A 25551-nucleotide genomic window follows, 5' to 3' on the forward strand; every position below is an offset into this window, starting at 1 on the left:
TATCTGGACATTTATAGTTTTTGATTATACAGCTGCTAAGATACCTGTGATCACAGATGACTGCTATATTCAACAGCATCCAAAGTTCAAGGCAACAAAGTGAGCTCAAAGTAGCTTTTATCTTCCTTTCTGCTTAACCCTTCTAACACCCTGCACTATTATATGGTAATGCAAGTTACTGCTTCTCTGCAAACTCACAATACCAGGGTGGGCAGAGAAGAACATTACAAAAAAACCCACCCTGTATTTAAAAATTACCTGTAATTAAATTTTAAATGTAAGGGCTCTATTATTTAGTAGTTTAGCATAGTTTTACTCTGTAACCTGAATGCCGTTCAAAACTTTTATTACCATTTTGGACTAGCTCAGAGATTTAAACCAGGGACTGCTCCCTTTTCCCTACCAAGAGAAAAAAAACAATAGAAATGTTAAAAAAAAAAAAAAAGGAAATAAATTAAAAGAGAGATTTAAAAAGAAAAAGGGAAAAGAATGTGCATTAATTACAAGGTACTGACTGACCTGGATTAGCCTTTATTCCATGTCAGCAGAAAAGAATTTCGAACATCTGCATCAATTACAAGGACTGCTGTTCCAAGTGGACTTCTTGTGAGAAATAAATGAAGAAAATCAACTTTTGGCTTGTTTCTGTGCCTAAGTTTAACCCTGTGTTGTCTACTAATGAGACAGTACCTTTCTTACAAAATCTTTCACATTATTTTAGGAACAATATAGAGCAATATTCCATCTCATCAAGTTTCTGCCTGTACACTTTAATTCCAAATGGCAGGGGACCAGTTTTCCCCTATTTATAAATAATCCTAAGCATCTTAATCAAGTGGAATAGGGAAAAATGCCTTCTAGACAAATGAAAAGATGTGCAGGATTTCAGTGCACTCAAGCTCTAGCATTTCTAAAAGAACATCCAAGCATTGTAAAGATTGCAAAAGAAGACATGAGAAACATGTGCTGTCAGAAATCTACACTGCGACAAGAGGCAAAAGAAGCTCCATCTGTTCAATTTACACAGTCAACAGGTACCTGTCTGAGGGTCACAACCATTTCTTCAAACAAAAACTTAATGGTTTAAGCTAAACACACAGACATGTTCAGTCTAGAAACAGGATTGAACTGATGGCACAATTAGGGATAAAAATCTTTTTGTCATGGTTGATTCTACAATATGTTATTGCTTAAGAGACTAAATCTCTTTCTAAACAGTACAAGATCCCAGAAACAAAACCCTTGCAATTCATGTCGTCAGCTTCCAAAGACCACATTTTGCAGGGGATAGGCTCACACACCTATTTCAGTACTTCCAGGTTTTAGAAACTTCTAGATACCTCTCCAACAGGTGCAGATTCAGTGTTAATTCTCTTCATTCTCTTCAATTCTTAAAACTCCTGTGAGGACACAAAAATTCCCACTTTTCTTCATACACCAAACCCAATAGGTAGTATGTGCATTGACAAGCAGAATTACTGCTGAAATCAGCACTGGCCTTAGAAGAAAGACCAATTAACATCTACAATAAAACCATACAGTTTTGATTACTTTTACTTCTATCACTTTAAACTTCAGCTTTATACAAGGGACGGAACTATCAAAGGTATTCCAATACAGAATGTCTCATATGTAATGGTTTTGTAGTTCTTCATAAAATCAAAGTTAAGACAACAAAGATGTCATCTCTGCAGGGACACACTGTGCATTAAAGTCAGATGAAACATTAGAAGCCAAGACTTGGAAGATGTTACTAATTTGAAAAAAGGTAGAAAAAATTTAATGACTTGCCAAGTGTTACTGTACCTTGTTCAGTAGAAAGAGCACATATTCTGTAAAACTATGAAGTGTTTCAGGTAAAATACATAGTAGCAGAACTTGCTTAAATGGAAAATGTACTTCCAAATACATAATGTACTGGTAGAAAAATTATATCTGATGTATAAAGTGAAATATCAATTAGTTGTGCTTCTTGACAGATTGTAAGAACAACTATGGGCTGAAATGTTTGAACTGGGATTTTCATATATCTTTACAAAGTAACAAACTAAGTCAGCCAAATACAGTACTTGAATACATCCAGACTTGAGGAAGCTTGCCAGAATGTCGAACTTGGCAGAAAAAGATTAAATAGGATCAAGTCTGGTCAACAGGCAGTATTTTCAGCTCTACGAGACTCAGGGGTGTTTTTGGTTGGTTGGTTGGTTGTTTTCTTAGTTTTCTGGTTCTTTTTTCTCCTTTTAATATGCATTCATTTTAGAGGAATTTTAAAGGCTTAAACCTGGAACCAAGAAGCTTTCCTGTATATCGGTGCTTACAAACACATCCGCTGTTTTATATCAAAGGCAAGCTAAATTTATTTTCTTTAAATTTAAAAATTAAAAAAAAAAAGGAATAGACACAAACCTTATATTTTTTCCCCTCCATACAGTATCTTCAGTGTGATTTTTCCTGCCCCACAAGCATCCCTCCTCCTCATATTCTCTGTATTTCACATTAAAGATTTCCTGGTATGACATTATCAGTGTGGCCTTTCCAGCTCTTTTATTCACATACAGAAAAGGGTGTGGGTAACTTATAAAAGCAGCTGTAAAGTAAATATGCCTATAAACTCTGACAATTTTATAAAAGGCAGTTATTTGTCTGTATTCAGAAGTGACAACAATGCAGTGACATTTTCCCACAATAGATAAGTGCAAACTTGGTTCTGGGTATTGTGGTCTTCAATCACAGCAGTAATTCCATGACTTTTAAATTTGTGAACTTAAAAAGTTTGTGCAATAATTTTTATTCTTAGTAAGACTTTGATTTCCCCACCTCTCAAGAAAAGGGTCCACAGAAGCAAGCTATCCAGGTAGCCCAGCTGTCTTTAAAAATGTGAAAATCTAAATACAGGCTCAGCACCAACAAAGAAGTAGAAAATAAAAAACCAAAAACAACCCCCAAAAACTTCTCATTTAGAAACACTACATTCTTAAAACACTAAAAAAATGTATGAAGCAGAGTCAAATCCTGCCCCATCAGGGCTCATAAAAAAATTTACCTCTATCCAAACAAAGTCTAAACCACTATCTTCAGGCTGTTCACAAGAAAGAGGGCTCAGCACTCAAAAATGCGTTGCATTTCTGGCGGTTTTGGCTCACTCTCCAGCACCCTGATTACACAAACACAGCCCTGGCTGGGGCCAATGCTAGCTCTGATAGGGTCATACAGCTCCTCCCTGGTGGCCAGGAGAGCTCAGTGTAGCACAGGGCACAGGAACACGCTGGGACAGTTGGATTTAGACCACAGAACTACTCCAAAGGCATGACCTGAATCATTCCACATGTCTGCATCTGTCTGAAAGACGTGTGGCAAAATGGACTGGAGCTGCTGTATTAATAATGTGGATTCCAGGCAGGCCTGAAGTGATGAGCAAGTCGTGGTCTGTGATGAATGCACAGCATCCATGCATGACAGAAAAGTTTAAGTCACAACAGAAGACTGCAGAGGCCCAGCTGTACATAGCATCAGTTGTTCTGATTCTAAAGCAGAAACTCTAGCTTTCTGACTTGACATAGAAATTTCTGGAAGCAGTATGGAGCAACTTCCCCAGAATCATAAAGCACTGTGAGTTTCCACTGCTGCTCCTCCAAATCAAATGAAGCTTGTCATGGCATCATGAGCCCTTCAGCTTTGGGTGTTGGCCAAAAAACCGGTACTTTCAGTACACCTGAAGCCTTGGAGAGCAGATAAACTTTATTGTTAGAAAACCTTAGGCATTAATGTAAGACCTGTTCAAAAAAGCCATCAGTCCCTGTCACCCTGTTTGTAGCCACATCTTGCAGTAAGAGCTGAAGAACTGTGACAAACACTGGAACTCAGGTTCTCAACAGCATTCGATTTCTTCAGCATGTTAAATGGAGGCATTATTTTTCTTCAACATTTCTCTTATGAAACACTTAAAATATTTCTAAGCCTTTCATTAAATGCACAACATTGACAGGAAATATGCAATGAGACAAATATTTTTATTTGTAGGTCCTAAAATTACCATTTGAAGATGTTACCTGAAACCTCAGTGCTCCAACACAACTCACCATACAGCTCTTCACACCCGCTGATTACTCCATAATTACAAGGAGCCACCTCTTTGCAGGATTGTAGCACAGTGGTCTTTTAAGACTAAAGTCCCAAGAAGTGGGGTCCAGGTATGTAAGAAGATGCAGGTGTGAGTTTTTTCCTTCAAGAGGTTGAAATGAGAGGGGGTGGTAAGCAGCAGAACTAAACAACAATCGTTAATAATGAATATGGATTTAAAATACAATCAGGACATTTTTCATCAATGTTTCTGAGGAGAGAAATGACTAACAGTTCATGACAGACTTCAGACTCAAGAAAGTCATCTTTCTGTCACATGTCTTCTTTCTGTCACAAGGATTACCTAGCAAAAAGATTGTCAATGGAATGGGTCTTTAAATACTTTGCCTGTTTCAGCAGGTCACAAAATATTTGTGGGGTGGGGTTGAGGAGGGCAGCTTTGGGACTCCTTCAATTTCCTATTTGAAATTTGCCACATGCTGTAAGATTAGACCAGTGCTTCTAGTTAATATTGCTATTTCTATGAAGGGGAAAAGATCCTCAAAATTTTAGACAGCCTTTAAACAAAAATAATGTATTTTACTACTACTCAGTTGTGGAAAAAAAATCACTAATGACATAAGAAAAATTCCATTTATACATATCATACTTACAGTGTGAAGAAGGCTCTCTGTGTCTCTTTTTGAGTGACTACAGAGCTCTTAGGACTGGGATCTAATACCAAGATTCTCACAGGGTAGGGATCCTAACTGAGGCCAAACCTTGAATGCAGCCATTTGCTTTTTGGGAGAGTAGTAGCAGAGTCTTATCTTCCTAAAGGATTTCCTGTTGCCTACAATTTGTATTCATATGGCAAAGCCACAAAACATTCACGGCAGGATGTTCCATCTTTAGAAACACTGGCTTACTTCAGATATGACCAGACAGAACCATCTCCTGGCCAGACATCAGGCAAAATTCCCTAACAATTAGCCTCACACATGACTGACTTGTTTCTTCCAATATTGCTTTCCATTGTGAAACACATACCCTCACAAGAGATAAGATTTAACCATGAACATGAAATTTTAATGCAGTGAAAAGTACAAATACACAAACTGATAACCACCCTTCTTAACAAACAGACATTGAGAGCAAGCATGTGGTTTATAACTATCTCGACAGAAAGTAGACAAAACAGAACCCAAACAACTTGGATTGCCTAGCTGGTCTGAACCAGACGAGTCCAGATTTCCTAGGACAGAGGTTAAGCTCAAATTCTTACCACCTTAATAAATTTTTTGGTCATTCCATCATTTGAAGCACAGGCTACATTGTGTGCATATGGGAAAAAAAGTGTTCACTTCACCTGGAAGCAGTGTCCCTTTTAAATTATTCTACAATATATATGTTGGAGGAAACATTGCCAAGATGTATGTAATGGAATTTATCTTAAGACTCACTCCACAAAAGCCACAACTCAGAAGAGATTTTAAAAAATTAATTAACTTCTCATGTCTTGAACTGCACAATTGGTTTTGCAGTGTATTCTGACCAGAGAGATGACCAGAAACTAATGTGGATATAATTTAAAGAATTAAAGTATCTAGTTTGCTCTTTTGCCTGCACCACTAATGGATCTGGGCACAGTACAACAAAAGCAGCCTCCCACCTTTACTCCCCTTCCTTGCTCTCCTCGGTTTGCTGACTCTTCAAGAAGTTGACTTCAGGAGTTTGACATATCGCTTCAAAATTTTTTATTGCTCATAAAACATCAAAGCTACCTCCCCTTCTGGTTTATCAGCAAGCAGCATTTACCCCCTTTTTAAGCTAAATAAAACTACAGGGAACCAATTAAAAAATCAAAACTACAACTAAGCTTTCTTGTGTATATATTAATCTCTCAAGTTTAAATTTAGCATATCAAGGCCTCTCAGCCCACTTCTAATGCCAGTGGAATAGTTTAAAATTGCTGCTAGACATATAACAGGGTAAATAACAAAAAATAGTGATACTTACTACTAGCAGACTTACATTTGCTATCTATATAGCACCTGTCAAAATTCTTCAGAATCGAGCGGTCAATAATGGGGAGGTACCTGTGCTGCTGCAACTCAAAGAGCAAAATGTGGTTTCATCTTTATTTTTACTTCTTTGGATCTTTTGGTTTTAAGGATATGGTCAGCACAAGATGAAAGAATGTAATCTTGACATTGTAATTTATCTTAAGAGTTTCAGCTCACTTTAACTGGTAGCAGGTAATTAATTTTTGTCTGTTATCCTTCCACGTCCTTTAAGTTACTTTGGAAGAAATATGGCTTGGGAGGAGGTAGAATCAATGAATCTGAAAATAGATTTCTGGCTTGTCACTTGAATAAAGCAGCAAGGCAAAATATGACAGAAATTCCAAAAGGGAGGGAAAAAGCACAGTTGTGGGGATGAAAGCTGATTTACATTTAAGAAACTGTTGAAAGACTAACTGTTACTATTACCTATTTTCCATATATTAACCCTGTGCAGTTGCCAGCAATCTGGATTGTGTTTCCACACAATAACACGGAATATACGATAGTAAAGAAAAACACCTCAAACCACCACCACCAAAAACAAAACAAAACAAGTCATTAGGAAACTGGCAAAGGAAACTATTTTAAATCAGCATTTTCAATAGGACAATTTTCATTATAACTGTCTTTTTAGGCTGTTTCAGTTATTGCAGAACAGCAATTTAACACCAAGTAGCTGCTTTAACAACAATAACTGTTCTGGTTGGCGACAAAGTCTTCCCAATAAAGGAATCTCAAGAGAAGCAATGGTTATCTATCCCAAGCTAGAACGAGCAGATGCAAAGCATACTGCTAAGCTCTGTAATCACAGAATAACACACTTATATTTTTACTCCAGGTCATGCACAGCTATGACTCCAGTATTAGAGTGTAACTTCTGGTTGGGGCCTTCTCCAAAAACTATTATGGTATTCAAATTATTTTTAAACACAAAAAGATAATTTAAACCTGCAATAGCTTTTTTTAGGATCAGCACCACATTTCTGAGGTGATAAGCAAGACATGCTAAACATAACACAAAAATTTAAAAAAACTATTTATAAAGGAGTGTTCAATCAATCTTTTTGTCAAGCATTTTATAGACACATCTAAGCTCAAAATAATTAATAAATTCAATAATTAGACACTATTTATCATTTCTGATAGGAAAAGGAATTTTTACACTTCAATACATAGAAAATTAGTATGTCACTTCTTTCTTTTCTCTAGCAAGGAACCTTTGCTCCCCCAGGAATGTTTGAATTGTTTAAGATTTCTCTCAATTTGAAAGATCAATTTAGAAATAAATTAATAACATTAGGACTCAGAAGGGCTTTAAAGAAACTAGCTGGTTTTCATCAAGATGCATCACATTTGACTGCTCCATGCAAGCCACATTTAGCCTCTCTATTTTGAACTACCCCAAATTGGTTATTTAATATGTGCACATTATTTGTGAAACATTGCACACAATGTAAAATTATGTGTATAATTTATTGATACAAAAGCAAAAAAAAATGCATCAAAATCAACTGCTACACTTAATTTCTTGAGAACTAAGAATTAGTTACCATTGAAACAGAAAAATGTAAGTAATTCTTTGAAAATGGGATCGCTGATACAAAAAAATGCTCCATGGTTTTCCAAACCCCCAGTTTAAGCAGTTCAGGCTACATAAACTTTTTATCATTTGTGGATGACTGGAACACTGATCTCTGGCAGGATACCAGCCAGTCAGGACATCAGGGAAAGTGCTCGGCATTTGAAGAACAAGTCATTCTACCTGTTAATGGCCCAACCTTATCAGTGACTTATCACCATGATATTACAGCAACTGCATCTTCACTTCTGATGAGGAGCAGGCTTTACTGTACTCAGACATTTCACAATGTTCAGAACAGTCTGCCTCTCACTGCCCTTCGCTGCCCTTGATCAAGACAGCCACCACCTCCTGTTCCTCCTCCTCCTCCTCACTGAGCTGAGGAAGTTTAGAAGCCCATCTGGTTTCAGCCTGTTGGCGACTGAGAAGGAAAGTGGGACCCAGCCAGAGTGGCTCAGTGACTAAGGCAGCTCACCGAAGGGCTTTCAGGAAAATAGCCAGTGGATTCCAGGCTGTGGTTTAACGCCTCAGGCACCAGCAGAGAACATGAGCTGCACTGCACACCGCAGGGGCTGCACACGGACTGGCTCAGGCTCTTGGGAACGCTCAGCTTCTGCGGGCTGGAGGCTCGCCCACATGTCAAGAGTTATGACAAGAGTCATTATGCCTTGTGACAACAGCCTACAACCTCTTTTTTCAAAGGAAGATGTGCCACCCTCTTGCAGCGTGCAGAGGAAAGCCAACAATTTAGTGAGGAGTCTGAAACAAAATAACCAATTTCATCACCCTTCCACTTTGCTTTTCTCCCATTTCCAATCAGATTTCAAATCTACTTAGGCTTCATCACCTCCTTTTATAAACACTAGGGTTAAGAATTTCAGATATTGTCTTTATATAGAGACTTCCTCCTCCATCAACATATGATTTTGGGGGCATTACAAGCTGCTGCAAAATGAGCCTATGAATAGTAACTAAGGAATAACCTGGCACAGAAAGATTAAATTACTGGGGATAGTGAGGGTATAAAAAGCATGTACTATGTTTTCCCCATCACTTTTCTAGCTTCCAACCATTTTCAGCTTAAGGCCTTTCCTTAGTTTACAATGGCTCATTTATTTGGAGCTGTCTTCTCTGCTCTCCCTTCCAACTCATGATTTGTAAAAATTCACGATATTATTTTGCAGGGAAGTCCACAATGTCCACCACCTTCTGCATAAATAGCCAGGGCCTTTTATGTTCCATCTCACCTACTCAGTGTCAGCACACAGATTTTTTTGTGCCCATCCCAGCCCAGTGATGTACCATTAAGCCTACAAGTGCACTATCACCACAGTTTCCTATAACTTCACATGCACATAAGATCTGAAAAAGCTTTATATAAGATGCTTCATTTTCCCATCTTTTTCTGTGTTTCTTTAAAAGCAGTGCAGTAACAATAAAGTGCAACAACAACTTTCTCCATTACACACGATGCACTGAAAGCCCACGCAGCACTGGGACAAAAGGCAGCACTTCCTAACCCATACAACCACACCCTGGCATTCCTGCCATGAAAGAGCCAGCCTTGGCAAAATCTGGAAGTAGTAATACTGATGCTATTTTCTTCACTGCATTTGAAGCGATCCATGGGGCTGTGCTTGCACGTTTTTCCTGTGCAGTGTTGCACATTACAGCAAAAATAGCACACAAAGCTAAGGCAGAGGAGTTACAAAACGCAATGAGACATCACAAGCAGCAACAGAAAGAGCTGGCAGGCTCCCACTAGTGCCATCAGGTACACAATGCAAGGAAAACCACTGCTTGTTGCTGTAGGATATTTTACAATGACATAAGCTTGTCGTCCACAGGGATTTGTCAGTGGCTGTTTATAAAGTCCAGGTGTAATATTCGTTTCCTTCAGGATGCAAGTGTGGACCATGAAGTCAGTAAGAGAGGATCCAGCTGTGGGAAGTCATGCCTCTTACTTAACAAAAACGTTGGTGTGGGAAGAGGGAAAGGAAGAAGACTTTGTGGGAGTTTAATTTCCTCATGTCTTCTTCAAATATGCCTGCTTTAAGGCACAGAAAAACAACCAGTCAAGCTGACTGGAGAAACTGAATAAAGGTTTCCACATCCATATATGTTTTCTAAGTGTTTTGCACAAAGCTACTGCTAAGGTAGCACTTGACTGATACCCCAAAAACTTAGAGTCTGGGAATCTTCCAGACTCTAGATACTAAGATAGATACTAAATAGATACTAAGGTAGACCTCATCTGGTTTCTTTGAAGCAACCCTAGCTTTGTTATGAACAGCTGTTTGTGGGTATCAGGGCAAAAAAAAATTAATCCACTATCCACAGGTTAAAACAGTTGTGTTTTATGAAAAAATTTTCAGTATCATCGAGATTTTGTTAAGCTAGAAAAGGTTTTAATCCTATAAAACAGATAATTTCTGGTGAAAGAATTCTACATTCATTCCCCTAAATTTTTGCAAATAAGTAACAGCTCAGCTCCAGATACCATCATGAGCCACTGTGAATCACAGCAGCCTCTCTAAAGAAGAGAGGAGGAATTTGAGCTGTGGCTGGGGTGCTCCTGTCACAGCCTCATTTCCAGTGGTTAACTATACTAGAAGTTTAAGAGTGATTTTTCAGCAAACACAAGCAGAAAAAAAAATGCTAATTCCTTTGCAAACTAAACCAGAAATACACTCAATCCACTTCCTGGTATTGACACAATACATTGTTCTAAATGCATCCATTGTAAATAGAATATAATAGCTTTGCCAAAGGAAAACGGTTCAGAAATAGTTATACGTGGATCGTGGCAGGAGTTTTTTGTTTTAATTTGTTTGTCTACCACTCCTTGATAGCTAGACAAGCTTCTTGAAAAGTATTTTTCCCTATGTGATATGCACACACTTCCATCTTTGCAACAACCAAATCTCCAGGTCCTGGGTTTTTTCTCCTGATAGCACAAAGCAAGCATTGACATTTATAAATACAACTGTTGACTCTAGAAGGTTTGACAGAAGAGGTGGCAGAAAAGCAAACAGTCTGCCCACCCACTGGGGACCCTCGAGTCAAGGACTAAGTTACAGTAACTTAATTACAGGAAACTCCTTTCTCAATTGTCTGCTCCTGTGTGCTTCGTGGCTTAACTGGAGTATATGGAGCAGTGGGTCAGGGGCAGGGAGGGGCACTGCTAGGTTAAAGCAACACTGGCTTTTTCAAAGTTTCCAGATAATCAGTTACTTGCCAACACTTTGCTCAACCCAACTTGACCCCGATGAACATTGGAGGTTAATTGTTAGAAATCTGTAACAACAAATACACCTTTTTCTTTCCTTTTAACCAATGACTGCAAGAATATTTCTTTTGGGGGAAAAAAACCAAGCAGTAATAAGTTGTTATTATTTCTGGAAATAATTACAAAAGTTCACATAAATGTTTATGCACATAAGGATCATTGCTATTTTAATCATAAGAAATGAAACACTCACTTCTCAATTCTGACTCAGTAATACCAGCAAAATATTTCTACATACCAGTTAGCTGTATAAATGCTAAGTAAATAGAGATGTATATGATCAAAGACTGACTATGGAAGTTTATCTTGTAATCCATGCTGCAGCAGCCACTGTCATATATGTCTGATCTTTTTTCAGTAAACATTATCATAACATCTTTGAATGTATTTATTACAATAAACCAACACAAACTCTCATTAACTTCCAGCACTCATGACTTCATATCATTAGAATGTTTTATCTATAATAGAGCATTTTCATCAAGACATAAAAACAGGTCTCTTAAGTGCAGTTTCATCATTATTCATTAGCTCATCTTTTTTTTTTTAATCTAAAAATTAGTTCCTAAAGAGCAATTAAAAACAAAGAATCCAGATGAAACCTGGATAAAATTTTGTTTTAGTAAACATTGCATTTGTTAAAGCACACACACAAAATCACACAGAATAACACACAAAATCACACAGAATATTCTGAGTTGGAAGGGACTCACAAGCATCAGCAAGTACAACTCTAATGAGAATGGCCCATACAGGGGCTAAAGCTGTGACCTTGGCATTATCAGGATCCTGCTCTAACCAATTGAGCAAGGATATTTCATACTGACTCTGGAATAACTTCATGACCTCTTATCACAAACTACAATGATAACTGCAATTTGAAAACGAAGATTCAGAATAATCTCATCATTTTAGTTGGCTATATTTTATTGTAGACTTTTGCTTCAATTGGACTCACTCCAATGCTTTTAGCATAAGCATTTATTTATAAGGATGACACAAAACATGTGCATCAGAGAGAGCTCAGTCTTTAAAATACTAGCTGTAATTGTTTCTCCCCTTGTGTGGGGAGTTCTCCCAGTAACATGTTAAGATTTACAGTAAATTTTAAAAAGGCTTTCCACAGTTAAGCATAATTTAATACCCTTTAAATGAAGAGAAGTACCTTTCTCAACAATATTTGATGCACTTCTTGAAATTATTATTGCAGCTCGCTCCTCCATGCCTTTCAAATGCCAAAACCGAGGTTCAAAAATCTACAAAAATACTTTAAATTTTGAGATCTCTGTCTTGAGGCATTGAAGAAACAATCCTGAGCTGTAAACTGTAGTCAAACTAAACCACACGTTTTTATTAATATAGTCCTTGTGTGAGGACAGCAATGATCTAGAAAACAAGGATATACAAGAGCTACTATAGTTTTGACACAATACTGTCAGAAACACCTCACAAGGAAATAGCAAATTTCACTTCACATGAAATAGCAAATTTTTATAAAACGCTTTAGTGACACATGCACCAGTGATTCTGGAGAAGGAATCAAGTTAGGCAGGGTTACAATTGTCTTCAAAGAATGAATTTGCTGTGAAACCAAGTAACAAACCTTCAGATGTGGAAATTTAAAATTAATAGACCTCAAGAGGAAACAAAATAGTCTGACTGAGCATTTCAAGATTCCACTGATTTAGTGAAAATCACACAGACGATTCCTCCTTGTATCAATCAACCCATATCCTAAATGTGTCAGCTTTAGTTCTGTTAGACTCAAGTATCCCATACAAAAAACTGGCTTCAGTTAACAAGATCTCTTTAGCAAATGGGACAAAACATCTCCAGTGCTGAAATCCTAGCAGTGCACTTCCCCATTATTATATATTTTAATACAATCATGGATGTTGGGCTAGGGAGGGATGGAGAGGTTACCCAAAGACAAGTAAAAATTTCCTGCTATCTAGATAAACATGCATATATAATACTGATCCAGCCCCCACTTAAGATTAAGGCCAGCAAGGGAAACTCAGTCTTTAACTTCAAAAAATTCTTCTCAGAATCCAAACAGCACTTCTTTTTTTTCAATAGACAAAAAAATGGAAGAAAACTACTAACCTTCACTTCTGGGCACAGGCTCTGTAGCACCTGGTGTTTTATCTGGCATCTCTGCAGACACAGGCTTAGTAGAACCTGATGGACACAAAGCAAAGAAGAGTTTTCCATCAAAACCAGCACGTTTCAGCAAGGCACTCCCCTGCTCCAGAGTCCCTGTGAAGGATGGGTTCTCAGCTTTCATCGCTTCTGTGTCTGGGTGTAAGAAGTGTAAACAGACAAACTTCTCTCAGGATTAACTGCAGCACCATTCAGGAGGCTCTCAGTTGGATGTTCTACCAGGTAGGCAGGCACAAAAGGACCCTCAGACCTGAGAGCACTAAGTACATCTGGTGAATTTCACACATTTTTCTGCCTCAGTTAATTTCGAGTGAGAGGTCTGAACTGGGGTAGAAGAGCTGCTTACACTCAGGTACTGCTGAAGTTAACCATGGAGTGACCATCTGGAGGGTCACAGCAGCCTGCATCAAACAGAAAATCCCCTAACTTAGAGCTTTACTGCACTGCAGAGCACCAGTATTTCTTCCAGCATAGCAGTGGGCAGAGAAGAAAAGGCTTCTCAGGAAGGCAGTGAACACGTCTCCTCTTACAGCAACCTTATGTACCCTCTGTGGTACTGGCCAGCGGTCAACATCTGGCCACCACACACTGGCTAGGATTTTGTATCCTCCTTTCCGGCATCTTTGAATATTTTTCCATCACCAGCAACGCTGACACTCCATTTTACATAACGAAAGCCTCAAGATCAGACAGGATGCACCAAGACCAGACAAATCAGAACAAGGATGATTCTCTGTCTGAAGGAGTTTGTGTGCCAAGTGGGACTTCATCTCAGCTGACAATCCACACAGTTCAGTGATGCGTACAGCACTGTACAGAGTGCACAGCATCAGAAGTAGTCACAGTAGAGCCCTAATTCCTAATGAATTTTGAAAATTTGCATGCAGTTTTCAAGACAGCCATTAGACCCAGAGTTATTGGAGACCTCACTGGATAACCCTGCAGCAGAACTGAGACTGAACTCAAATAAATGGCCCTTTTTTTCCTCCCTTCTTAAATTACTTTGCTTTCAAATTCATACATCTTGTTTTGAATCCTATCTTCAGACATAAAATGAAAACATTTGCGCCCTAATGTCCAATAAAGATCTTAGGTTTACATTACAACCAAACTATACAAAATTTGTAGGATTTCTTAAGCTGTTTAAGTTGTAAAACAGTATTTCAGGTGTCATATCCAGGGCAAGTATATTTGTCATATTTAATTCACAAATATGCAAAATACTTCGAAATATCAGACACACATGAGGCTATAATCCACTAACACTTCTTAGGGTAGAAATTAATTTCTATTTAGCTGATGGAAATTCTACTAGATTTTCTGTATGATTTTCTAGATCAGCCAATTCATCTCTTCTCAAGATAAAATCCACCATGTCTTACTCAGGAATTACTTTGTCCTTAACATAGATATTTCACCCACACAACAGTACATATAGTGAAGACTGTGAGCTAGCTAAACATCTTCTCTAACTCCCCCAAATTAATAGCTGTAATGCTTATCCACCTTAAGGTCTGGGTTTATGAGTTCATAAAACACAGCTGGACAGTGCCACAAACTGAACAAACAAGTGTGACCACAACAGAGGTTTAAACAAATATAAAAACCTCGGGGTCTCCAAACTCCTCTATAAATCTGTTGTAAAACAGAACCCGCTCTGCACAAGACAATTAAAAAATGAATTTGTTCTTCAAACAGATTACTCAAATTTAATTATCTATGGTTATCATCACTAAGCAGTTGGCTAGAACAAATACAACAACTAATTCTAAAACTTGGCAAGCTTGTGTATAACCCTCTACATATTCTCTGAACATTACACAGGTTTATAAATCAAATTTCAGCTATTCAGTGACTTACTAGTAAAGTTGATAGGAACCAGTTAATCACACAATATATTTGAAACAAGAAATGTCATCAATAAATACTATATTTACTTTCTGTGATTAATACAAAAACCATTTTATTTAAATTTTAAATAAATCATTTAATATCACTTATTCAGGGAAAAATATGTTAAAAATGGAAAAACACAGATATCCACATATTTGTTTTCTGGTTTTGGTTGGTTGGAGTTGCACAGACTTGAAATAAATATATTAAGTAAACTTCACTATGAAAATGCTCACAGAGTCACTTACTAACATATTAATGACAAAAAAAAATCAGTAGTCTCAGAAATAATTTTGGGCTTCTTCACTGACATTTTGTAGAGGTGCTAAATAGAAGCATGAAAAAAAGACCTTTTTTCTTGCCTCTTCTGCCCTGATTTTTATTTACGTAAGTCAAACCTTTCCTTGTCTAAAGTAGGTCAGCATTTTCTACTTGGCCTTCTAAGGAAGTGACAGCCTTGCTTTTCTGCTATCTAAACTCAAAACCAGAAAGCAATTTTACTGCAAGTAAGACACACCCCAACAGTCATTTATGCGAATTTAATGGAGTTCCTGTGCTTATCCCTCGCTATGGAGCATGACCTATCATTCCCAGCACAAAACCAAGTGGGATTCAAATGGGCGTTGAATGACCTTGTCATTTTTAATAATGGAATAGTAACTTGAAAGCTGGATCATTCAATTACTGCACACAGACCAAGGTATTTATTGAACAGGTTCAGACCTGCCACTGCCACAACAACTCTGTCTCAACAGCTCATTTGGATAATCCATGGCAATTTTATAAACTACAGTCCCACTAATGGTTTTCCACAGACTCGCCAGTTTAGCAGCTCTGCGTTACAAAACATGATAGCAAGGGCTTAACACACTACTACAGTTTAAAGAAAGTCAGCCTCTGTGCCTAGAAAAGCGCATCTTCAGAACAATGTCTGAAAACTCTCACACCTCCAAGATCCCTGAGTCCAGCTGTTAAACTGACGCTGCCAAGTCCACCCCTAAACCATGTCCCTAAGTGCCACATCTACGTGTCTTTTAATCCCCATGTATTTCCACCTCTTCCCTGGCCAGCCTGTTTCAATGCTTGAAAAACCCTTTCCATGAAGAATTTCCCTCCCCAAAGATTCTTGCCACTGTCTGTAATGGTTTTCAGTAATGAAAGAGTCTGAAATTTGTGTCTGCTTTTTCTAAAGTTTACAGGAGATTAGTGGTACCAGAATTGTACAACCAGGTGCAAACATGACACAGTCTTCAGCACTTTTCCAATTCACTGTCAACTGAAAACATTACATCTAAAAACTGAGGTCCAGTAACGTGGCACAGAAAATTGTTTTATTAATTCTTTAAAAAGTACACAAATCTATATATTTTTAAAAATACCCTTCCCCTTTTCTGTCTCATTAATGCAAACCAGTTCCATGCCACTGCTAGAAATTGCAGAATATACTAAAAAACTTAAAAAAAAAGAAATAGAGAACTCTGCTGTTGTTTTCTGCAACACATGAAGTTTTGAATTATTCAAGAAACAGAAATCAATGTTGAGCATTCCTTTACTTCTACAATTCTTCTTTTTAATCTAGGAAGGAAATCTCTGACAAAAAGTATTAACCAGATGAGGAAACTAAATCCCCCTCTCTCTGCAGTAAGGCCAAGCTGGACTCATGTAAAATTCAGTCAAAAAGTAGCATTTAGGGTACAAACTTGCTAGTAAATGTAAAAGGAAATAATGCTTGCTCACTTCCTATACAAATAATTTCCACTTATCCAGACAATCTTAGTAGTAGTAGTATCCTAAAGCTTTTAAGCACCTTATAAAAACATTCCAGGTAGACCCTTCTAAATACTCTTGCAATATTATTATTGAAATGGTTCTAATTTTCTCTGAATCTCAGGCTCAACTATTCTAGTAGTCCATGAGGTACCTTGTATTTTTTAGTCCATTAGTCAAAACTGCTACCTATTGCTTAGAGCACTTTTTCACTGAACATCCTAGTAAGAGAACCTGAAATACATATGCATTGATAATTTATGAATAAACACAGCTATACTGTTTACATTGCTCAGTTAAGCAAAATTCTTTTAACAGCAACCAAAACCAGTCAGATGTATGACCATGCATTTTCATGGGCCATAATCAGCCAGGGCCACCCAAACAGGCATACTGGGAGGTCCTAGTTCAAGAAATTTTTTGTTCCTACCAGTAGACTGATTTGCTTTTAAAATCCTGAGCTGCTAAAAACTGCAAATCAGCTTTAGCGTTATGAAAAACATAAGATACTTTAAACACAGCATCTAAGCCAATAGTGTGCTGTAGGTGAATTAGTAAAACATTCAAATTTATAGCACATGGGTGGCTAAAAAATACTTTAAAAAAATCATGCTCACAAAAAAATATGGATTATTTATGTTTCGCAGACAAATATATTCCTTGCCTCTTTAATTAACTGTACTTTCCCAAAAAAAAAAAAAAAACCCACAAAAAAAAACAAATAAAAGAAAACCATCAGTAAGGGTTTCCAACTTTTCAAAATCACTATTAATCACAATTTTCACATTTAAAGTTTCATGGACCAATTTCCATTGGAGAGAAGACTTCTGTTCTACTTTCATTCTTTGAAAAATTTATTTCTATACTCTCAAAAAAGCATCCAGGCACTTGAAAGAGACCATTGTTTGTCACAGAACTGTTTGCAGATGTAACTATGGAGCTCAGCTATGTATTTATGTTGAACAATGATCACCACTAACCAAAATCTAACCTGACCCTCCTCCTTTGTGTCAAACCCTTGGCCCTTAGTCTACATCTGTTCCAAATAGCTGGAAGTGATCATATTCAAGCAAGTTGGTTGGATTTCTTCAGAAACTTGTCACATACAGTCACATTTCAATGACAGACACTGCACTTCACCCCCATCTTCCATAGGCACAATCAACATTAATATAAGATTCTGCTGTGGTCACTTTATTCACCATCAGAATACATGTTCCCTTATAATACTTTAATACAATTTTAAATGCAGCCTTTTACAGATTAAAATCAAACAGTCAGTGCTTTATACACACATGAATACATGTAAAACAACTGAACTCCTGAAAATCTACATTACATACTGTACCATTAACAGAAAAGCTGTTAGATTATTTTTAAAATAGTATCTAGATGAGTTCTTTCTGCTGCAATTAAAAAAAAAAGGTGCAAGGGGGGTATAAATAAAATAGATATTAGTAGGTTTTTTGACATAAAATATTTTGTAAACAAATAAGGACAATTAGATGCCCAGAGACAGCCTGCACAGCCAGCCCTCCTTCTTGGATGAATGGTACTGGATGCTGCACTTCTGAATACAAAACAACTCACAGAACCCCAAAATGAGCACTTACATTCTCAGGTTTCAGGATGAACTCCAAACTCCAAGGATGGCTATGGTAAAATTCATCCTCACATCAACACACTCAAGCTCTGACATCTGAGTGCTAAACACTGTATACTATCTTTGTTAGAGAATAAGGACATCTGTCCCTGATCTAGTTTTTGCCATTTGTTTGCCTACAAAATCCCTTCTGGAGCAGATGCCTTGCTGCTCTGAACCCCATGAGAATAGCTTTGATCCCAGGTCACATAAACCATAAAACAAGTTCATATGTTAACACTAACACAGTTCTTTCACATGAACCAAGAAGTGACACTGAATGAAACCCTAAATAGCACTGACCTAAGGGATCATTATGAGGACATAAACCAAGCCGTCATTTCTGCTCCTATTCACCACCACCCCTCAGCCTTCCTAAGTAATATGGCAGTACCTGTTTAAGATTCAAATGTTATTTCAAGTTCATAGTTATTCCTTCAAAAATTGCACAGAATTCTAATGGCTCCTTCCATTCCCTTCCAGCAGCACTCTGGATGTGAGTTACAGCTTTCCTTCTTCAACAATGTCCCACAAAAATCTTCCAGTCTTTCCCCCCCCTGCACATCAACACATACGAAAATGTTCCAGCTTTGAGGGGTTTTGCTGGAGCTGGGGGTTTGGATTTTGTGGGCTTTTTTTGGTAAGATACTACAGATTTTGCTGATATTCCCAAACCATGCCATCCTTTCACTTTCTTTTCCACAGAAAGGCAGTAACTGTGACACTTAAGACAAATGCAGCAAGAGATGAGCTGGTCCAAACAAGACCCTCTGATCTACATTGGCTAGAAGGAGCAAAACCCCCTTTACACACTTGCCCATTGATGAAAGTCACAGTAACATCACTCTCCTGCCCACTTTTTCAAAACATATTTAATCTACAGCATCCTCTGCCCAGTTTCTGGAGCTAATCATCCATACTGTGGCTCCAATACAAAACACTTAACTTTTTGCCAGCAGGCAAAGACCAAATCACAGAATCCCTTGGTCACTTTCATTCTGGTTTACTGCAAATTCACAGTGTTTGAATGTGAAAAACATCATAAATGTTCTAATGTAAGGAAAGAGCTGTCTGGCTCCTCTGTGGTTTAGCTACTAGGCGTTATGTCTTCTTCCTCCTCCCATCTCTCCAACTTTTGAATCCATTCCCAGCACTATTCCAAGGTTTTGGTCATGGTTTTCCAAACCCACTAAAAGATCAAGTTCAGCAGCTAATCACCATGTTTCAGTCTGCAAGGCATGACAGCGTGTTTTTTACAAAGTAACGCCGGATATGAGGTCTAGAAGGGCATGTGACACAATATTTTCTCCTTCAAACTTTGTATAGAACTTCTAGAAAAGATGAGCTATACTCAACTTTTGGTCTGTGTCCAACCACATTGCAAGGCTCCTTACTTAAAACAGCATATGCTGCTTCTATGCCAAGTGAAACAAAGAGGAAAACTCCCCACAGGGTCTTGTGGGAGGAGGAAGAGGGATCAAAACCTTGACTGACACTCCCCAAATACCCTTGTGAAGCATATGCTCAAAGCCTAAGCAGAAAGACATCTGCTTTAATTGGTGAAATGCATGCATTTCCTGCATGTCTGCATTAACTCTGTGCTGATCACAGGAGTTTCTCAGCTCAGGTAAAAGCACTGTCTTTAAAACTCAAGTCATCTCAGCGCAGTTTGTAGGAAATTCCTTACTATGATTAACCATTGCTATTTCCCTTTCTGTAAAATTGAACCACTGACGAGTATTTTTGAAAATATTTTTAGCACTATTGCATACGCAGCTTTGCCCAAGATGACAAGGAATCACGCAGCGCTGCAGAACGTGGGCAGAAATCCACCCAAGGCGTCGCTGGCAGCGGCGGCAGCGCATCCTTGCTGGGACGCTCGGAGCCGCGGGCACCGCTTCCAGCGCAGCTCCCGCAGGTGGCACTGCCGCTGCTGCTGCTGCACCGGGAGACAAACTGAGCGCTTGCAGCAGAACCTGCCCCTCCCTCCCGGTCAGCGTCAGCGTGCGGGACGAGGGGTAAAAACCATTCTGAGTCGTCGTACCCATCACTCGAGTCTGGATTTGGGGGTGGGTAGCCTGACAGCTAAACTGCTCTACCATCGTTTTCCTTATTTCAAAACTCCTTATAACCAGAATGAACAGAATTATTTTGTAAAGCACTGGGCGTTTTTCAAATTTTGTACACATATTGCTTCTCTCATGTCTTTGTACAGTGCAGTTAATCTCAGCAGCTCTTCATCAAAGTTAAAAAACCCCACATGAACAAAGGGGAAAAAAAATCCATCAAAAGATCATGTTTCACTTACGTACAGAAAGTCTGTCACTTCAGACACTTTCTTTTGAATCTAAGCTTGAGAAAACAGACAGACTTAGGTAAAGTGGCTCAGCACAGGACATGCCTGGCATACACTGATGAAAACCAAGGAAAAGCAGGATAAGCAGGTCAGTCCCAAGATATTTAGGGACTTAGAGGCAAGTCCCAGCACAGACCGCTGAGAGTACAGCAGTAGCAAGTCATCGCTGCCAAGAACAGCTATCGTTATCACAAAATACTGCTGTCATCTACTCAAAGAAATCTGCTACTCAACAACCATACAGTGAAGCACACAAATTATTCTAAGTAAAGCATTTTCTGAGCAAATTAAGAGCCCCACATAATGCATTACATGTAGGTACTCTGCAAAAATCAACAGCATGGTTTTCTTTATTGGCTCTTAGAAAGATAGAGATAAAAATCTTTTAACTGAGTTTTCCTTACATTGCTTCCTGATTTCATTTTTAGATAATAGTACTTCTACTGTTAAGTGCTAATTAGGGCCACACAAAGAAAACTGAATTTGAAACAAACTTATTTAAGAGAAACCCAAATGCCTCAACATAGACAAGAACTCACAGTTCAATATTTTCTTTATTACAAGAGCTTATTTCCAGCACCATTAATTTGTGGCTCTTCAGTAATGCATACACCAAGTGCAGAAAAAGCACAAAGAGCATGTACTATGCACACAGACCAGTTACAGCACTAAAGAGACTAGAGGATTTAAGGGTACAAGTCCTCAAATTGTGATAACAGCCAAACCCATGGCCAGAACTCTAACAGTTGCCAAAAAAGAATACCTGACTTTCCCCCCAACAAATTCTCTGTCACTGTCAGAATTTACACAGTCCTTTTACCATGTAACCCTAAATACAGTCTCTGGATGTTGGGTTTACAGCTGCACTTCTGCCTAGCTCACCACTCACCCTCCCAGCTAAACACTCCAGGTAACTGTTCAGACTTTGTGGGGGAAAATAAAGTGTAAAGTATATTTTTTTAAATCTACATTAGTTATTTTGACTGGTCACTAGCATCCCCTCTTCTTGAATCTTTCTCAGGAGAAATACAACTACAAATGCATTAGGTCTTGTATTTTGTCAAAGAAAGTCCAGATGAGGACCATCAAGTTTATTAGAGGGATGGACTACCTCTCCTAGGAAAAAAGGCTGAGACAGTTGGGGTTTTCCAGCCTGGAGAAGAGAAGGCTTCAGGGTGACCAAATTGTGGCTTTCCAGAATGTGAAGCAGGCCTATGGGAAAGCTTGAGAGGGACTTTTTTACAAGAGCATGTAGTGACAGGAAAAGAGAGAATGGCTTCAAACTGAAAGGAAATAGGTTTAGATGAATTTATTACTGTGGGTGGTGAGGCACTGGAAGGAGTTGCCCTGAAAAGTGGTGGATGTCTCAGCCCTGGAAGTGTTTAAGCCAAGTTAGGTGGAGCTCTGAGTAACCTGGTCTTGTGGAAGGTGTCTCTGCCCAGAGCAGGGAGGATGGAACTAGATGAACATTAAGATCTCTTCCAACCAAAGCCATTCTAGGATTTCATTCTAATGAGCTGCAAAGGTTAAACCTCACTACCCGGCCAAAAGTTTTGGCTTAATAAATGAAGAAAAAAAATTCCAAAACATTCCACAGCTGGATGTGAACTTGTCAAACTTCTTCAGTAGCAGAGATTGCTTTATAGTGCACATGGTTAAGAAAAGGAAACTGAAGAGGAAAGAATTTCAGCATTGTTTATCAGAGAATTACTCAAATTCTTTTCAAAGCTCTGAACTTTGCTACAATTAGAAGAGATGCTGATTGTAGGGATGCACACATGCAAAGAGTCCTTCTTTAGTCCTTTTCACATTCTGTCCCCCTTTAGTCTTTTTTTTATTCAAGCCTCCGGTGCTCAGCAACTACACTTTTATGATTTCGGGTTAAAGACAAGGACTGCTGCTGCTGTTCCACTCCACTCACAGATATTAAAAAAACAAACAAGCAATAACCCAGCTAGCATCCTAGCATGCAGCTTTTATTCTCATTTCTCTTTTATACAAGAAAAAAAAAGCAAAACAAACAAACAAACAAAAAATCCTCAAGACTTGCATCTGGCTTATATAGTAAAGAGCACCTGGTACCTGCTTTTACAGGCTGTAAGCCTCCTCCAAATTATATTTTCTATTAGAGAGGTTGTGTAGCACTTAAAAAGACACCTCTCTCTTTACATGATGCCTGTGCTGGGGGTATCACCAAACAACATCTTGGAAAAGACCACTGATGGGTAAATGCATCATTTCATGGAAGAAATAAAATCAAAACAGGCTGCGAGGAAGCAAAGCTCTTGTTAGATCTCAAGGAATCAAATTACAGCAAACAAGTCAAATAACAGTGAAAATAAACTATAATATGCAAAGCCTTAAACTACTTGAATCCAGTCCTATGTGCTGAATAAATATTACAGTGACGGATAACACACCAGTGAACGCCAATACATCTGAAAAATTTGATCTAACAATGGTAGAAACAATCTTACCATGTCTGTAGGTGTTTCACCCTCTGACACTTCCTTTTTGTATTTTTCATTTCTGTTTCAGGAAGTTTCTTGACGCCCAACTGAAGTTCACTAACGTTGTCACACTTAATCATCAGAAGAAAGGAAACAACCTTGCCATCTGCTTAGTAAGGACATCAGGCTGCCTCTATTACGCAGGGTAGCTTCTCTTGAAATCATGAACTATGATAATAATGAAGGTTTTTCTGGGGCTTGCTTCATTTTAAATGAAAACTTCATAGCCCTCTTACAGAGAAATTCCTTATAGTCAAGGTCAGTTGAAAGCTATTATCTATGGCAAGAATTAAATTTGTATGTGTTTAAACTCTCTATAGGGCCAAAGTCAAGGCACTGAGATAGGGAATGACGTCTTCCTCAACTCACATAACCAGTATGCAGTGTAAACCCTGACAACTTGACAGAGATAAGGTGCATCCAAAAGCAAATACTCCAAGAGTACAGAACAGCCCAATGCTTTTCAAGGGTATAAATACAGAAAAGTGCTATTCAAAATCAGTTGTTTCAGGGGTATTTCTTCTCTGCACTTAAACACATTTCTGAAAGCTCCTTCCCACTACCCAAAATAAAAACAAACCAAACAACAGCAAGCCACAAAATGCTGCTCTGCACCAAATTACAAACACAAATTTACCCTCCCATGCGCATATTTTTTAAAAGCACCGCTGTTTTTCTTCCAATTTGGCTAACAGCAGAGAAATTAGTATGCATCAACTCCAATTAGGTTGCTACACCTCTTCTGTAAAATACTTGCAATATGTTTGGATTCACTGCAAATTTTCAAAGAAATAACTTCAGACCTCATTGTAAAAGAAAACCACAGAACTTCCAGAATAAGGTCATACTGACGAAAGACAAAAATGTCAGCAGTGTCCAGAAAGTCAGTTTACTTTCTAAAAAATTTTCTTAAACAATGTTAATTCCAAGTAAAGAGAGAATGATATTTTCCCCTTCAAGCGCAAATTCTTGAGGAGAGTTAAAGCGGGGGGTGGGGGGAGATACAAAGGAATGTTTGGTTTGGCATTGCTGACAAGGGGAATGTTCATGAAGGGGAAGCCTACTTAAAACCAGAATAATGGATAATTATTGCTTTATATGTGGATCCTTCATTAGTTTTGTCTCCATGACACACAGCGACACCGTTACATTTACAAGGGAAGACTCAGACAAAGATTCACCGTGAGGAGAATGGGCCCCTACAAAGCCCATTTGTGTGTCTCCTTCAACTGCAATTGCCTGAGTATGGCATTACTGCTGAAATGAGAGGTTTAGATGTAGACTTTATAATTATTAGACAAGTAATACTCAGTTGGCTTTTCCAGAAATTGTCATTTGAGTGGCTAGCCAAAGTACAGCTGTGCACAACTACTTAGGCATGCCCTCTGAAACACGTTTGTTGCGGGTTTTTTACCCACAGCCATCAGAAAAAGTCCATCTAACTTTCCGACTGCAGTGAAGTATCGTTAATGAAAATTTTGGGGTTTTGTTTTCATCACAGAGTATGAAACATTAGGAAACAACACAGCAAATCACATAAAAGAGTCAACAGTTAAAACTTTCTGAGCCCTGACATACTCCAGGCTTTGAATGTTGCTGAATCTGGCAGCTCCCCAGCCCTGGCTCAGGACCAGCTGACTGTAGGACCCTTTCACATTCCTCCAGCCTTTCCTTCTCCCTACTTTGGGAATACATACATCTATGTGTATATATGTATACATATTTATATACACACTGTGCACACATGTTAAAAAAGAGGAAATTAATAACAGACAAGCTAACATCATTGAGTACATTCCCTTGCAATTTACCCAAATGAATGGCCTCATAACTCAGATTGGGACATTTCCTGTAAAAACACTTCACTATTTATCAAGCCACTCCAGAGTGCAACTGTTGAAGCATGGCTTGCAAACAACATGCTTTCCAGAGCCAAAGCCTGCAGTTATCTACAGAACACCGCAACTAGTGGGGATGGAGAAGCCAGAGCCCTCTTGCTGTATATTAGCTTTGAAAAGCATGTCCTCAATTCAGAGTTCTGTAACTGCAGGCATAGTCCAACTGGCCTTTGTGGCATATTTGAATTGCATATGCAGAGCACAGAGAAACTACAGTTTCAAATTACATTCATGCTTCATCTCTGACAGAACATATGCATTTATATAGTCGTTAAATATATTCATTAGAAAAAATAAGGAATATTAGATTAAATAGGACTAGAAAAGGA

General features: G+C 38.3%; 1 protein-coding gene across 1 annotated transcript in view; it reads right to left on the minus strand.

Annotated features, from left to right (window-relative positions):
- The window catches only part of PLEKHG1 (pleckstrin homology and RhoGEF domain containing G1), a 125882-nt gene that overhangs the window by 75693 nt on the left and 24638 nt on the right, over positions 1-25551 (minus strand). Inside the window, exon 3 of the mRNA XM_054280196.1 lies at positions 13100-13174. Coding sequence (XP_054136171.1) covers positions 13100-13148 — 49 coding nt within the window. The 5' untranslated portion in view covers positions 13149-13174. The remainder of the gene's footprint in view (positions 1-13099; positions 13175-25551) is intronic.

Source organism: Melozone crissalis, unplaced genomic scaffold (assembly GCF_028551555.1).
Source record: "Melozone crissalis strain CALT ecotype California unplaced genomic scaffold, PUWL_Pcris_2 ptg000027l_1, whole genome shotgun sequence".
NCBI lineage: Eukaryota > Metazoa > Chordata > Aves > Passeriformes > Passerellidae > Melozone > Melozone crissalis.